At 41.8% G+C, this 16,570-nt stretch overlaps 1 protein-coding gene across 6 annotated transcripts in view; it reads left to right on the forward strand.

Moving 5' to 3' along the window:
- Positions 1-16,570, forward strand: part of LPIN1 (lipin 1) — a 94,164-nt gene that overhangs the window by 35,950 nt on the left and 41,644 nt on the right. For 3 of the 6 annotated variants that reach the window (XR_012763264.1, XM_075414858.1, XM_075414854.1), the window contains exons 3-7: positions 9,170-9,370; positions 10,693-10,788; positions 12,053-12,387; positions 12,759-12,878; positions 14,011-14,118. Coding sequence is in view for 5 of the 6 variants with exons in the window: in XM_075414858.1 (XP_075270973.1) it covers positions 9,170-9,370; positions 10,693-10,788; positions 12,053-12,387; positions 12,759-12,878; positions 14,011-14,118 (860 nt within the window). In the remaining variant the exon portion in view is untranslated. Of the gene's footprint in view, positions 1-110; positions 192-681; positions 1,122-9,169; positions 9,371-10,692; positions 10,789-12,052; positions 12,388-12,758; positions 12,879-14,010; positions 14,119-16,570 lie in introns of those variants that run through there. The other 3 variants (XM_075414856.1, XM_075414857.1, XM_075414855.1) reach the window with 3 other exon arrangements.

Below are 16,570 nucleotides of genomic sequence, written 5' to 3' on the forward strand. Positions count from 1 at the left end.
GCGCGGTTCGTGCCCCGGCGGGAGGCGGGGCCGGCAGCGCCAGCGCCAGCGCCCGCCCGGTCGCCCCCTCCGCCCGCCCCGGGCACCACGGTCCCTCCCTCCGGGGCGGGACCCGGCCCTGTGGCCGCGGCGGGCGGCGCGCAGAAAGGCGGCGGCGGTGGCGGCGGGGCATGCTGCGTGAGGCGGCGGAGGTGGGTGCTGGGGCTCGGAGCCGCCGCTGCGGGGACGGGGAAGGGGAGCGCCTCTCCCCGGCGTTGAGCTGGGCGGGGGAGGCCGAGCTTGGCCCGCCGGAGGCAGCGGGTCCCTCCGGCCTGGGCATCCCGGCGGGGCTCTGGGCGGCCGCCTGTCCTTGCGGCTTTCGGGAGTGACGGCAAGCGGCGGGGCTGTGGGGTTCCTCTGGGGCTGGCCGTGCCGGGGGTCGGGGGCTCGGATGCCCCCCGGCTTTGCCTTCTGGGGGAGGCACCCAGCGCGGCGGGGTCGGGCTGGGCCCCGGCTCCCGCCGAGCCGTGGCGGGGACCGCTGCGCCTTCCCCGGGGACGGTACCGGTGAGGGCGGTGACAGGCCGGGGGGTAATGGCGCGGCAGAGCAGGCTGGAGGGAGCGCAGTTGCTACCTGTGAAACTGAACTTTCATGTATTTTGGGTTTCTTTTCCGTGACTCCCCCCCCCCCCCCCCCCCCCCCCCTTGAAGAGCTGTTCTTTTTCCTGCTGATTAGTGTATCCCCTCTGCCCTCGAGAAGAGAAAGCAGAAGAGAATGTGTCTTGTGGAGAGTGTGGAGGAGACCAAACCCTGCAATGTTTTTGTTAGCTCTGTCAAAAAGGAATTGCATCGAGGCCTGTAGCGATGACAGGAGCTCGGCACTGCTGGTGGGAGGCTGACTAGCAGGTCATTTCTCCTTTCGCATTGAAAATCAGCGGCCTCGACAGATTTGAATTGATTTGGCTCACAATCTGGAGGGTGGTTTGGAATGGTTTGTTGATTTTATTTTCTGGGTTGCTTAATCTGTGCCTCTGCTGTTTTAGGAAACAAATACCGGCAGATGTGGAGTGTACATAGATAAGGTTTTCCTGTCATCCGTGTACCCAGTCAGAAGTCAGATGGATGGATTCCTACTTCAGTAAAGTGAGCCTAATATCATGAAGAGAACTGGAGAAAACGTGGGGAGACAGTGAAGGAGATAGGATGGGAAAGACTCAACATAATTATGTTATGATTTTAGGCATAAAGCCATGCGAATAGCTTCTAATGGTTTTAGGTACCTTATGCTTTTCTGATAGCTCCATTTCACTAATGCGGAGTGTAGACTACCTGATGATATCTACTGACCTGGCTCAGCGTGGTCCGTTAGTAAAGGGGTTGGGCAAGTTCTAGGCTTTGGCCCTTTTCCGTTCCTGCGGATGTGCAGGTGCATGCATTTGTTTACCTATGAACACGCATACACACAGCAATCATTGAAAACAGTTGAAATACAGTAAGAGCTTAGTTTAAACTCTGAAAATGTGGAAAGTGTAAAGTTACAGCCTAACGAACAAATTTGTTTTCCAATCCTAGTGAAAGGACGGACATCAAGTCACATGAGGTATCAGCATAGAGTGGAGCTACTGCTATGCTTCTGCTCTGTGTTCCTCCTCTGACATCAGAACAGTAGCACAGGGCAGCATAGTATGTGATCTACCATATAGTCTCCAGTTACTTCAAAAAGTCTTGGTTTCAGGCATCAGCTGGTACTTTTCAATTTGCTGTGAAGTTTGATCCTGTTTTTGCGGCATCAGTCCAAAGGGGTGTCAGCCTTTGTGTATGTTCCCTCAGAGGGTCTCCATGAGGAGGGAAGCACTGTACAGCTGGGAGGCTGAAATGCAGAGAGTTCAAGGGACATGTGGAAGGTCTTGCAAGAGATCTCTGGGAAAGGAGGAGACAAGTCTTGAGATGCAATTTCAAGATTGCATGAAATGCCAGAAGAGGTGTCCCTGACGCCTGACCCACAATCGGTTCTTTCTCACCTTCTCTCTTTAGTTGATGCTAGCAGTTGTATGGGTGTGTGGTGAGTCAGACCATCCCATTGATCCAGCTGGAAGTTACTTTTGTATGGCTCTCATGGTAGTTTTTAGTGCTGACACAAGGAGATTTGGGAAACTCTGGAATGTACGACTGGGAGGTGGGTGTGGGGACCGTGGTCGTACGCTTAAACTGGCCGTGAAATAGTTCTCTTGGACTCCTGAGTGCCAGTCTGATGCCCTGCCTCTGCCCTTATAGACCAGTCCTCCCTTTGCTTGAACACAAGGATTCATTACAGGCAAGTTTTAAGTCTTCAATTTGAATTTTTGATTTCAAGAAAATATTCTGTCCTTTGCAGGGTCTTTTTTCAAGTATTGGGTCAAGTAATGTTTCAGATATTTGAAAGGCGGTGCAATACCAGAACCAAGTGAATAGTCGTCTTCTAGGCAAAGTCCATGTCTGTGAGTGAGTGTGAGTGAGTGGGTGAGTTCTGGGAGGGACTGACCGCTTGGAAGGCGAGTTTGACATTTGATCCATTTGACACTCTGGACATTATAAGAAGTCACAGTTTTGGCACTGGACTTGGCAAACTTGGAATAGGAATCAAATAGTTCCTAGTAGAATTAAGCCCAGAATAATCCCAGCCTTAAAATATTTCTGGAGATTTGGCTGGCAGGAAGCAAAATGGTCTCACACTGGTGTAGAGCCAGCTACTTGGTGCATCTTGCTTTCTGGTTTGGGATGTAACAGTGAATTGCACTTGTCTCCCGATTGACCAGATGTATTGTCAAATCACCTGCAGGAATGTGGTCTGTTCCATGCCGCTGCAACTGTGGGAAGGTCGAGGAAAAATGTGCACGTAATCAGGTTTGGACAGAGTTTGACCTCCTATTTTACACAACAAGGAGAGCTCAGCAGAGTCCTCTGGAGTTCTACCTCAACAACTTGTCCAAATCAGGGTCATGGCTGCTTATGGCTCCTTGACACCAGATCAAGTGTCCAAGTTTCCTTTCCCGGGAAAAAAGAATATGCAAGGAGAGTGCTTGTCTGTGTCTCACTGATGATCTTGGCGTGCTGCAGTTGAGGTGTAGCCACAGTGGTAGACCCTGCTTGAAACTAATGGGAGTTAAACACTCTCCAAGATCTAAGCCTTCATAACATGCCCAAGACTGCGTGGAAATCTTGTAGGAGTGTAGGGACCTAAACTGAGGCCGCCTAAAGTCCTGTGCAGTGCCTTCGCTGCTGCTCTAGAGAAAGTAAATCCAGGCTTTGATTTTGCTCTGAGAAATGCACAATTTTTAGGTTCTGGGTGGGAATTTACTAAAAAAAAAAAAAAAAAAGTGGGATGGGAATTCATGACAGCAGCCTTGGGTTGGACTGATGTAGGAGCTAACAAATAGTTAAGAAAAAGGCTTTCAAAAGTTCTTAATGATTTTCAGTTTCCAAGCTGAAACGAGTCAAAGTATTAAAAGGGTTTGAATGTGATGGTCACGCAGCATTAGTGATTTAATGTGTTGACCATTTACTAATAAACAGAAGTACCTTTTTAGAAAATGATAGAGTGGTAGTTATTATAAGCTTTTGTAGTTAAGAATTCATCATTACTATGGTTGTGGTACAGGCATGAAGAGCTAAGCTTAATTTTGAAAACATCCATCTAGGGAATCTTAATCTGAAATATTTCCTTCTCTTCCCTACATTTTTATCATAAATCTTTTTTATAACTTAAGCTCTGATACTGCTTTTCATGGTAAAGAATATGTCAACAGTAAAATTCCATCAATTGCTCTAGAGGGAGTTGATGTTCAATACTGCAAACAGAACTGAATTGCTTCAGAGTGAAGAAAATAAATGATGCGTAATAAAAGAGTGACAATAAGCACTTACCTAGGAGTCTTTGAAATACGGTCATTTACTTTTTTGCAAATGAGGACTCGTTCTCTTAAGGAGCCACAGTCTGATTCCCAAATATAGTCCGGTCTCGCTCAAGTCTTACATCTTCAAAACAGAAACCAAGGGCAGATCAGGGGATCAGGTTTGTAAAATTGTCGTAGTTTCAGTGTCAGCAGCAGAGCTGCAGTGATTTATTTTAACTGAACCATCAATTTTTGGCTCCCTTTCACCATTTCACAAGTTGTATGACGAAGTTCTTCAGAAAGTTGATTTGCTTTGTGCTTATGCCCATCTCTTCAGTTGTGGACCGGGATCTCATCATGATGTCAGGTATTAAAAGCATAACCGAAAGATAGGTCTGCATGTGTTGTTTTGCTTTGTGCTAGGCATTTGGTTTGTCTAATGTTTACCATTGCTGCAAATCTTCCTCACATGGCTTACAAAACCAGTGCACAGTCCTAACTATAGAAGCTGAGAAAAGGGGCTGAAAAGGGCCTGGATGTTGCATCCCTACTAATGAACGAAACGGTGCCAAAGTCTGTTCTTGGTGGCCAGACCAGCTAGCACCATCTGTTCACATCTGTTCTGTAAAGCTCTCTTAACCTTTAAAAGAAGGTGACTACTTCTAAACTGGCCATGGGAGCAGTCCCCAGTCCATCTTATCTCATTAGCTGTGGCTGGGAATTGTGGCTGGGAATTGTTGTGAGAGTGCTGATTGGGCTGTACCTAAAATGTACCAGAAGCAGATTTTGTAATGCAAATAGATTCAGTATAGGTAACCAAACTGTAATGATTTGGGCTGTGATATGATCTGGTTTGATTTACAGCTTTGGACACACGCACAGTGGCAGTCTCTGTCCCAAAGATTATGGTTGCCTGGTCCTAAACCAGTCCCAACAGACGTTTGTCCTGCTCCTCAAATTTTTCTGTACTGCAGATTTCATATCTTGCAGAAATGTGTTCCAGTTTTGAATTACCCTTACAGCATGCTACCTAAATCATGTTGTGGTTTTTTTTTTTTTTTTTTTTCTGTTTTCAGAAAGTGTCCGTCTTTAGAGCATGTTGTATGGCACTTGTATCCCTATGTAATTTGGACATGTGTGGATATCTAACCTGTTACACACTGTGTTGTGCCACCCGAGGAGGCATTGGGTCTTGCAAAAGGAAGAAAAAGCCTTTAGTTGCTCTGATTTTTGGTATTGTATTTTACAAAATACAGTAAAGAATGATGAAATAATATGGGGAAGAGGTGGGCTGTGAAAAACAGGCCATGCAGGGTACAGTTACTAGCATTTTCAGCGGAATTAGGACATAATCAGGTGTACCTGTATGAAAGAAGTGGATTATCTAGATGACAGTGCGTTTGATCTTACTGTGGCATTCAGTAGAGTGGGACTTTAAAGAATTAACTTTGTTAGGTTGATCTTTGATAAATGAGTTAAGTAGTAAGGGAACACTGAGCTGTTTATTTTTCACTTGTTTTTCCACAAGATGATCAATTCTGAAAAATGATTGCTGTCTCTAACAATCAAAAGAGTTGAAAATTTTCTGAGCCTTCTGGCGCTAGTTAAACTGACATTAAAAATTATACTAGAAAATACTTTTTATTTCATAATAGATGCATGATGTAGAGCTGTGGAGTGTCTCCTGGCAAAGAACAAAACTCAAACCATTTGAAAATCCTGACAGAAGCAGTACAGACTGTTCTCACTTGCTGTGAGCTGAGATCAAAAGGATTTTGAATTTTCCCAGCAGCAAAAAATATTCTGTTATGTCCACTAGCATGGTATGAGAACAAGAGTTTTACTAAATTCAGTGTAATTAACAGGCAGGCACTGGGGATTTAACCCATGACGTAAACTCACATTGACTGCTGATGTTGCTGCTGCCTGGTTAGTAAGTGAAAGACTTCTTGGAGTGGCCACAGTAAAATGTTGCTCCAAAACCACATGCAGTCTCTCTGGGATTTGAAGAATGTTGGTTTCCTGGACTACTGACATAGTATGGACTAACTGTAGGTTTGGAGTATAAACTTACAAACCTCAGTGTCCAAACAATCTCAGCTTTGGTTGGCAGGTATAAAAGTGAGGATAAAGGGCCTATGTCCATCAGGGTCCACTTTCTGAACTCTCCCCCGTTTTAACTACAGCATCTTTTGTTCCCTACATGTGAAATATAAAACCATTTTTGTCTGATTCGCTGAGGAAGCAGGGTTTATGTGATTAATTTCCCAGTCTGTCTTTTAATTCCACAGTGATTTTATTGCACAGGCCAGGTTCAGCTCAGCTTGAAAGGAGTGTCCATCACAAGCTGGCAGTTTGAATGTGGCACTTTATTTTTAAGGGATAAGAGATTTTCACTGTATGGATGCAAGCTGTGCTGTGCCAGTTGGCCTCAGAGGTTGAGGAAGGTGTGAAACTTTTTTAATTCATGAGTATAAAAATAATCCGTGTCCTAGGACAGGGCGGGCAGTATGGCTAAAATTTGTTGTGAACAAGAATAGTTGCATAGTTCTCTTTAGAAGTTTAGGAGGCCTGCTGGTGTAACTTAAGAGGATGTGTGAGTCCTCGTCTTTGGATTGTTTACCCATAACTCTTCCGAACAGTGGGCTGTATGTACTGTCCCAGCAACTCCTTCCCCACCAAGGAACAGTTGTGGCTGTTTTGCACCTAGAAATGTTGTTACTTCAGCACACCAAGCATTAGCTGGGGTGAACTACACCATGTAATTTTGAGTCTAATCGTAGCCATCTTTAAATTTGAGCTTAGCTCAATAAGAAATGCGTTTCTTAGTGTGCTTTAGGTTAGAAGAATCCCCAGTAGGAAAGGAATTATTTTTCTGAAGAAAAAAAATAATTTTAAAGGTTTGCTTACATCTGTCACCGTGGAGACTCGCTTCTGAACTTAGATCTGTGCCGCTGTGGTGTCAGCTTTTTAGAGTTTGAATGATGGCCACCAAGATAATTCGGGGCTAAGAGCTGGTGAGTTCAAAGGAGAGGCTGGGAGAGCTAGTTTTGTCTTCAGCATATTCGGTTACCTGTTGGGTGGTATAGGGGAAACAGGCCCGGAGTCTTGGAGGTGCACAGTGATAGGACAAGAGGCAAGGGCACAAGTTGCGACAGGAGAAATTCAGTTTGGGTATTGTGAAGAAAATTTGCTGTGAGGGCAGGCAAACAGGAACAGGAGTGCTGGGAGGCTGAAAAATCTCCATCCTTGAAGACACTGAGCACTCAGTGGGACCAAGGTCATGAGCAACCTGGTCCAAGCTGGCCCTCCTTTGGGCAGAGTTTTGGACCAGATGACCTCGAGGTCTGTTCCAACCTGTTGTTCTGTGACACAGCGTAGGGTGCGGCGTGAGTTTCAAGCTTACCACTGGATTTGTATTCAGGAAGGCATGTTTCTAATGTATGATAGGAAGCAGAAGTGCTAAGACCAGTTGAATGCTGGAGAACTGAATATGAATGCTCTTTCTGTCATGAAGTTTTTTTTGTATTGACTTTTCAGTAGGTGGCACTTTCTAGATGCCTGAAATGCTTCTCCAAACAGTATTTAGGGATTGTTCTTTTATTAGTCAACATCTTGTATATGAAATACGTCAAAAAAAGTCTGTTTGGTTTCCAAAGTGAGTGCCTAGTTTTAATCTTAATCTGTTTGTGATTCAGCTCCCCAGTTGTCAGATGGGGAGACCATCATTGCTTTTCAGGGGTACTGTAGTGATGACTGTCGTAAATGCCAAAAGAACATAAGTAATTCTTCCTTCAGAGCATGGCTTGTGTCCTGACACCCATGTATTGCAATAGAAACTGAGAAGGCAGCAAAGCTTCAGTCCATCCTATGTGGAAGGACTTGTGAAAAAACCCCACAGGTGATCATTAGTTATTTAGAACCGTTATACATGAAGAGACCAGCCTTAATTATAGCACTTCCAAATTTTCCAGTTTTTTACTGTAATGCTTTCCCTGTATTATTTTAATAGTTTTTTGTTTCTAAGTGTAAATCACAGTGAAAAATTGAAGCTGTTTTTACAGCATTTCACGCTTACGTGTTATTGTTGTTTATGAAAGAACACAGCTGAAAGAGCATCTCTGTTGTAGCTGATGACGCTGGTTAACACATGCTGCGTGGCTCAGTGCGGTGACCCTCTCTCAGACGCTGAGCTCAGTTCTGTTCTCATCACCAATAACGGGAGTTTTAGCATTGCCTGCCCTGCAGTTGTCGCTTTTATTGATGTCCAGGTGATGTAGTACAGCCTAGCAGAGAACTTGCATGTGAGGCACATGCTTTATACTGAGTGCATAAGGACTTTGTTGAAATCAGTGGCTTAGAATCTGTAGAGGTTTTGGAAAAATAATGAAAACAACAGACATTGGAAGTCCTTAAACTCTGTACTGTTCACGAAGGTATCTGCTTAAATTCATTCACATTTTCGAGAGCCCTTGAAAGACTTTTTGAACTTTTAAGTATGTCTGAGTATGCATGCTGTCCCTGATAGGGGTCTAAGTGCATTGATGGATCATAAGCAGGATGTGCATTAACAGAGTAGAAGCAGGAAATGAAATGGTAAATACGAAATAAGTCCAGGAGCAGGGGAAATAAACCAAATCACTTCAACCTTCAACACATGCCTAATTTTCAATAAACCTGCTGTTACTAAAACGCTGTTTTAAAACAAGAATGGTAAAGTTGCATTAGGAAGCACTCTGAAGTTCAGATGCTCTGGATTGAAGGTTGCTTGTCAAAACTTAATGCAAACCTGTTGTGGATATGCATTATAATAAGCTTTTAGTGGGACAAATCCCTGTAAAGTGGGAAAATAATCTTTAACTTCAGTGTAGTGGAAAAGTAGATCTGCTTAAAACCGTTCACTTGCTCTGCCCTTAAAAGCCTGTAGAAATACATGAGAAAAGTACAGTTGGTGTTGAGGGAACAGTAAATGATAGGAGGAGATGTGATTTTGGAAGTAATGCTTTTCGGAGATAATTGGAGACATTTATGAGCTGCAGAGTCTAAAAGTCGGACAGTGGTTTTGAATGCAGCTGATTTTATGAACTTTTGAAAGTTGTTACAGTTCTCTGAGTTACAAGATCTCTTTTGCTTTTGTCTTTTAATAGCTCTCCACAAACATGTGTCGGCTGTAAATAAATTGAGAAATCCCAATTCGATGTGAAGCTGTTAACTTGTGAAACAGGGGAATGCCCCACTGCTGGAATCTCTGCCTCTCAAATGTCTCTAAAATACAAAGTAGGGATCAAAATCTTATTTGTTCTTTCTTTTGCTTTTCAGGTCCAAACCATGAATTACGTTGGACAGTTAGCGGGGCAAGTGTTTGTAACTGTGAAGGAGCTCTATAAGGGACTAAACCCAGCCACATTGTCGGGATGTATAGATATAATTGTTGTACGTCAGCCAGATGGAAATCTTCAGTGTTCCCCTTTCCATGTACGCTTTGGGAAAATGGGAGTTCTACGTTCTAGGGAGAAAGTGGTAAGAAAATTGACGATTTTGGTATGTTCTGTCTGTGTGTTAACTCTATGGCATGAAAGTTGCTGAGTGTTCTGTAGTCAAGGTTTTCTTTAGACACGCGTTATAAAGTGCTGAAATTGAGGCAAGGTTCATTTAAAATGTTTGTTGCAGATTCTTGCATTTCAAAGCGTGATTTGTAAGACATTGATTATAATAAAAACCAAACAAGCCATGACATTTGTAACATTTATTTTCAATAAAGCAAAATTTTGAATGTTCTAGTTTGGGCCTTTACCATATTTCATTAGTGACTGTGTATTAAGACCACTTTGTTTAATATGTTCAATGATAGTTACAAAAAGGGAGGTAATAGTGAAATAATATTTTCAGATAACAGAACGTTGAGGTTAATTGAAGCTAGAAAAAGCAGTGAGGACCTTGACATAAATATAATCAGGCTGAATGACCTGACAGTATGATATCAGATGCGGAGTTGCCAGTGACTAATGCACAACAGATTATTTTAGGAAATAATTTGCAAGTACATATAGTCTAGGTTCTAATGTAGCTATGATTTTTCAGCAGAAAGATCCTAATGTCATCGTGGATTTTGTTCAATTCTTACATAAATCAGAAAGGAATTCCAATATTTAGGATGGATAAAATCTGCAAATTTTACAGTGCCAATAGTATGCCGTGTCCTGAAAGATAACATAAATGTAGACTTGTCCAAGTCTGCAAAAAAAAAAATACTATGAAAATGGAGTTGGTGGCAAGAATGGTTATAGGCAAAGAAGGAGATGCTTGTGAGAAGAAATGGAAATAATTGAGGGTGTATAGCAATGAGATAAATGTGCAGAAGAAATAGACAAATGAATTGCATTGAGAATGTAAATTTTTCTTACGTGTGTTTCTCACAGTGTAAAGAGAAGTCTGTTTAATTATTTTGAAAGACAGCATATTAAGAATTTGCATGTGGAAGTACTTCTTGCACAATTAAAAATTAGGCTATGAATTAAAATAGCAAGAGGCTTTGTGTGGCTAGTGAAGCATTCAGAATTACATTTTAAAAGATTCAGAACTTTGTATAATGGCTATAAACCTTCCTGAGCAGAGGAGCAAGATGGCAATGAGCTGAACGAGTTAGAAAAACATTTTAACAGTTGACGGCCTTGTGAAGGGGTGAGGAGAGAAACAGAAGTTCATTATTTTACATTTATTGTAAGGTTTCCTACACTTCCCTGAGAAACATTTGCCCAGTGACAGAGGTAGGATAGCTGAACAGGAACTGTGTACCTAAAATAACTTTCTCTTTATATGAGAATATATTTATTTTCTTCCAGGTTGACATAGAAATTAATGGAGAGGCTGTAGATTTGCACATGAAACTAGGAGACAATGGAGAGGCCTTTTTTGTGCAGGAGATGGACAATGATCAGGTAAGAGTCAAAACTAATTTTAGTTCATTAAAAATTCAATGCCTGCTCTTCAGAGTCAGTTTTGAGTTTAGGAATTTTGTTGAAAAATATACCTTTACCCGTTTTATAGTTTTGAAAGTTTCTGGATTATTTTCTGCTGTGGAAATTCAATACCATGCAGTTACTTTGTTTTTTGAGTTGCTGAGGTTTGGAAAAATCTAAGGAAGGTTATCAATAACTGAAAAATAAAGAATAGTTTATGTGCATGCCAGTGTGTGAACAGAAGTAACATGTACAGAGTTCACATGCTCTGAAGATGTGTGCAACAGAGGCTGATAAGCCCATGGACCTGTTTTTTTGCAGAAATCTTTTACTTTGAAGATAGGCACTTAGTAGATTTCCAGTAAAAGTGTGCATGTCCTATAAACATCTGTGCACACAGTAATTCTGGTACTCACCAAAGACGTGATCTTGCAGCTATTATTCGTGTGGAATTATTAAATGAGCGTGCCTACTGTTGAGCTGTGTGATTAAATACCAGTCTATATAAGTTATGGTGAAACTAATTTTGAAATAGTCCACACATAATGTAATGTAACAAAAGCTTTTTACAGGCATTTCTCTTCAGTAGTATTGTCTCTTCAGACAATTTTTGTCACTGTCCAGAGTGGGAGGACTTTTCAAACTCTTATACTGAGTATAATATACTAGTTTCAGGTGAGAGCTGTGTGCATGTGCAGTATTCATCTCTATATCTCTATGTTTAAATCTTCTGATCTTTAAATCTTCTGTATGGTAAATTATTTGGTGACTGAAAATTGCTAGGAATACTTCCATGAGTGTCTAGAGATGTATATATATCATTGAATAAGAGGATGTTTATGTGACCGGGTTGTAGTCCACTGATCTCTGTGGCTACTGTCTCTCATCTGAGTTGTAAAGGAGAATTGGATTTTAGAAAATGTTCAGGTTATAAACTAGGATTTTGTTTCTGCTCTGTATCTAGCATGAGATTGATAAAGGCTGTGCCGTAACCTGGCCAATATTAGATGCTCAGAGGATCCTCTTTATTGAGGGTATTGTTTCTGGCTTGTCTGAGGAGATGCAGCTATGGAACAATTTCCATATGCTATAGGATCATACCGACTATCCAGATCTCTAAACTTTGTTACTTTTCTGAGGAATAAATGACTTAGATTTTGTCAATTGCATAGATTTTATAACCAGATTTATGACTGGTGGAGGAACTGATATGTTGAATGGTTTGAATTTTTGTCTTTCTCAGGAGGTAATTCCTTATCATCTCTCCACATCTCCCATTCTGTCTGAGGCAACTGCTTTAATGGAAGCTCAGTTGAAGAGGAATTCCATAGACAGGCTAAGAAACCTGGACACCAGTGCATCCTCACAAGTACCACCCCAAGCCCATGGATCCCAGCCTTCCACTGAAACATCTCCAGTCAGTAGCTCTGTGAAAAAAAGGAGGAAAAAGAGGAGGAAATCTACCCATAAAATAGACAGCTTGAAAAGAGAAGACAATGGAGACACATCAGAAGACGAAGACATGTTTCCTATAGAGATTAGCTCAGAGGAAGAAAAAGAACCGTTGGATAATTCAAGGTATCACAGTGAAATTGAGATATGTAACGGAAACCTACTGCTAGGTTAATGTTCCATTCCGTACCTTTTAACAGTAGTTTCTATTTAAGTCAGTACACGTGGCTGATGAACGTGTTTCTTTAAGAAAAAGCTTTAGACTAGCAACCTATTGGGAATGTTAGTAACAAAAATAATGAAAGTGACATTGAAAATGTAAGAATAATCCTCCGTTGTGCTGTGAACTAGAAGGGGTGAATCGGATAACATTTCTCTATCTCCTCTTAGTTCAGGTTATACTACTTCTCTGCAGTAGGGTTTTTTGTTATCTGAAGTAGGTGACAGTTCAGTAATCAAACATGGTTTTTAAATGTCATGTCTTTCCCTATACCTAGGATCCTTGTTCCAGATGTGTTTATTGATGACGTATCTGACATAAAGGCTCCTGCAGTTTCTACGTTTTCTCAGTCTGCATCTTACCCTCATTCAGATGGAGAATGGTCAACTCTTCAAAGGTACTTTTTCTGATAGTGCAGTTCTGAATAATCTTCCTCTTTGCATAAATGTCTTGTATGCTAGTGCTATATGACGTCTTACTAAAAATTTTGGTATCCAATGTGGTCACTGTCAACTACTAGATGACTGCGTTCTGTGTTTGAAGTCAGATGGTGTACAAAAACTCCAGGTTAACTTTGTCCTTGATTCAACAAATATATGCGTACAAATGCAGGTCCACAAATTCCGAACATACCTGTTACGGTCACTGCATATGAATAGTGTGGAGAGGATGAATGTGTTGTGAAATCTGAACGTTTGCCTGATGCACACACCTTGTAAGGGCTTCAGTGAATTCAGGTGTATGAGTCTCTAGTGCTTTGGATGTAATCCTTTTTAAGAACTTCCAAGACTGAAGTTGGTATATAAAAATAGTGTTTTTTTGATAAATAAGAACATGATCTTTTTGTGTCCCTTTCAAACCTGATCTATTGAATTGCAGTATAGATAGACATGAAATATTTATGGTGGGAAAAGAACACATACAGTAATTAGCTTACATCTTCCTGTATGTGTATTTATGTGCATGCATCTACCTTTAATGTCAAAACAGATCAGTTTGGACCTTCTGTCTTGTGCCTGTGGAACACTGTCAAAAAGGGACAATTTTTCACTTAATGTGCATTGTATTATAATTCCAGTGAAGTCTCAGCGTGTGTGTGCCCCCATGCACATGTGCCCCACGTCCTCCACGCAGACTGTTGGAGTGGAGCAATATTCACAAGACCTTATCCTGAGAAGTCTAATCTCAATATACTGCCTCTGTAGTTGAGGGGCAGAGGAAGGGAGAGCAAGGAGATTATTTCAGAGTAAAGTCTTGACTGAAATGCTTTGAATTGCATTCAGGAAGAAACTTTCTCCACTGACTGTACAGATTAGTGTGATTAGCTTCACCAGTCTGGTGATACCACATGTCAATGGCTTTTGGAACCATATGTTCCTTTTGTTAGGTGATTGCAGTATTCTGGATTTTGAAAACTCTAGATGTAAATTCAGCATTCGTGTAGCTAATGCACAAAGAGCTTATGTTAATCAGCACTTGTGAATAACACCACCCTGTTTTTCTTTCTACCAACATGCTGTGCTGTCCAGTAAGCCTATAGATTGCACTGGGCAATCCTCTCTTCTCACTATTCCAGCAGATGGAGGCCTATCTAACTCTTGTCCTCAACAATCTTCTCACTTTTTTCCTCCAGACAGGTAGAACAGTTGTCTTCCCTCTTTTATGGGCTGCTCTGCAATCCTTTTAACACACTAACACACTTTTAACATGTTAATTGTATGTGAACTTTGTTGAACTTATAATGGCACTTGTTGCTAACCCAGACACTTTAAAAGAAAGTGGCATTGAAAACCACTTCCTCTGCTTGCTTCTTTGTGGGCATTGACGGGAGGTAAGTTACCTTGACGAATCATCTGTTGAATGAGGATGGCTAATATAAATTCAGGCCAGTGAAAACCTGTGTTAAAACTGAAGTTGATTAAGATGATTTAAAAAAAAAGAAAAAGAGAGCTTGGCTAGTGAAAGCTTAGATTCCTCTGAAGACTGACATTTCTGTGTGGCTGTTTACGGTGAGTGCATATTTTAATGCCATTTTTAGCCATAGTTTTCCTGGGTTGTTTGCTTGTGCATATGTTGCAGAAGTAAAAGCAAAAGAAATGCCTCAGAGATTAATTGAGCCATAAGGAGTGCTAAACTTGTAATGGGAGGAGGCCAGTACCAAAAAAGAACTTGTCTTCCTTTGTTCCCTGGTTTGGGGGAGTGGAAGACTTTCTGTATGTTGGATTGCAGTGGGGGAACATCTTGCAGAGTAGAGATGACACAGGGTAAGGCCTCTTGTCTAAGGTTTAGGAGACCCAGACTTAACCCTTTGCTGTAATGTAGATTTCCTGTGACTGTGGACTGTTTTCTACAGAGCTAAAAGTGGATACAGACACTTTTTATGATACCTGGAATTTAACATGTCTCAAGATTCTGCAGCCAGGTCCTTTCTCTCCATTAAGTCGGTGGAGAGAAGTCACAGCAACTCAGTTTAAAAATTTAAAGAATTTAAAGCAGGTGTCTGAATATGACCTCTGCAATTCTCCGTTAATGCTGAGGAAGCTTTGTATAATAAATCAAGCTAAATTGCTCATTGCTTATCTCAGCATAGATGCCATATTAGATGCCTGAGGCTGTGTTGAAACTGATAATCTTGAGGTTTTCCCAGCTTATAGGTCTGCCCTCTTTAACCTGACCATGTTGCAGCACCCAGTCAAGGTTGAGATCCTGGGACAGTCAAGGCAGTTCCCTGCAGTGTTTTTCATGGGAAGGAAGAGCAGGCGCACAGGTTGGGATGGAGCAGTGATGTGCTCTGAATGGCTTCATGAACTGTCCTCTGAAGTTCATCTCTCCTGCAGTCTAGACGTACAGCTAAAGAGCTGTAGTAGCTTGTCTGAGTAAGGCCCTCTCTGTATCTGCAGCAATTTTGCTCTGTGTGAAAGAAGAAACTCTATTATGGCCACCTCAAAGGAGGTTCAGAGGCTCTCAGCTATTGTAGTGACATGTACATGAGGTAGGCCTCTTCCCTTCTGACTATCTTTTTCCGGTTTATTTGGCCTCAGTCAAGACAAGGCTTTTTCTCAGGTCACACTGCTGCTTTCTCAGGGCTCCCTTTGCTTTCAGTGGGAAACGCTGCAAAGGTCAGCGTGGTTTGCTATTGCAGAACTACCAACTGCAGGCCAAGTTCCTTATTCTTTGACATTGGATTACGTGAAGTGCAATCATAGCTATCGAGGAATACTTAGGACTGACACAAATATTCAGCATTTGTGGGTTGTGAATCAGATATGCTGATCTAAATGACGGAACTGAAGTTTCCCTTCCTTGTGCACTATTGACAGGAGGGGTGGCTCTAGTTTGATCTGCAATATCTCAGCAATCTGTGTAAGGCAAGAGAATTTCAGCCGGGTTGGGTCAGTGCCTAACTTAAGGACAGGGGAACTGCAAGGCAGAGTTCAGCCCTAGACAAACCATTTTGAGTCTGATCCATGGATGCATTTGCAGGATAGTGTCACTGTGTTATGAATCCTACATGGATTTGGTATTCAGCCTTATTGACCCCTAGTGCAAGTGTAACATTAATTCAGGATCTAATTTGACCTAACTGAGCTAAAAAAAATTTAAAGGAGTGTACTTGTGAGCTTTGTTAGTCTTCAGTCTTATTTTAGTTTGGTGGCAATAGTCTGAAGTGAACAGCAGACAAAATAGTCCCAGTGCGGGTAAAGGAGGTGACGTCTGGCGTTACACATGGAAGCAAAACTGTACAAACAGGACTGTAGTAGGCATAATTGCTATCTGTGTCCATGAACTACAGAGATTAGTGTTCCTGTTCCAGAAGGATATTAGTTGGAGAGAGTAGCTATTGAGGGTTAAACAACAATATGGCACATGAAGAAAAAAGTAATGGTATGTCTTTGTAATGGAAAACCAGCCCTCACTGGGAGGCAACCAACCCTGTATTAATGTTTGTGGGTGGCATAGAAAATTCCAGCTAATGGTCCAGATGATATAAGAAATCAGGGTGCTTTAGTATCCTTTACAAACAAAATAATTTACCTGCTGTTTGCCTTGTGGATGCGTGTTTGCAGTCTGATTTGGTCTTGGGCCTTT

This window comes from Opisthocomus hoazin, chromosome 2, assembly GCF_030867145.1.
Source record: "Opisthocomus hoazin isolate bOpiHoa1 chromosome 2, bOpiHoa1.hap1, whole genome shotgun sequence".
Taxonomy (NCBI): Eukaryota; Metazoa; Chordata; class Aves; order Opisthocomiformes; family Opisthocomidae; genus Opisthocomus; species Opisthocomus hoazin.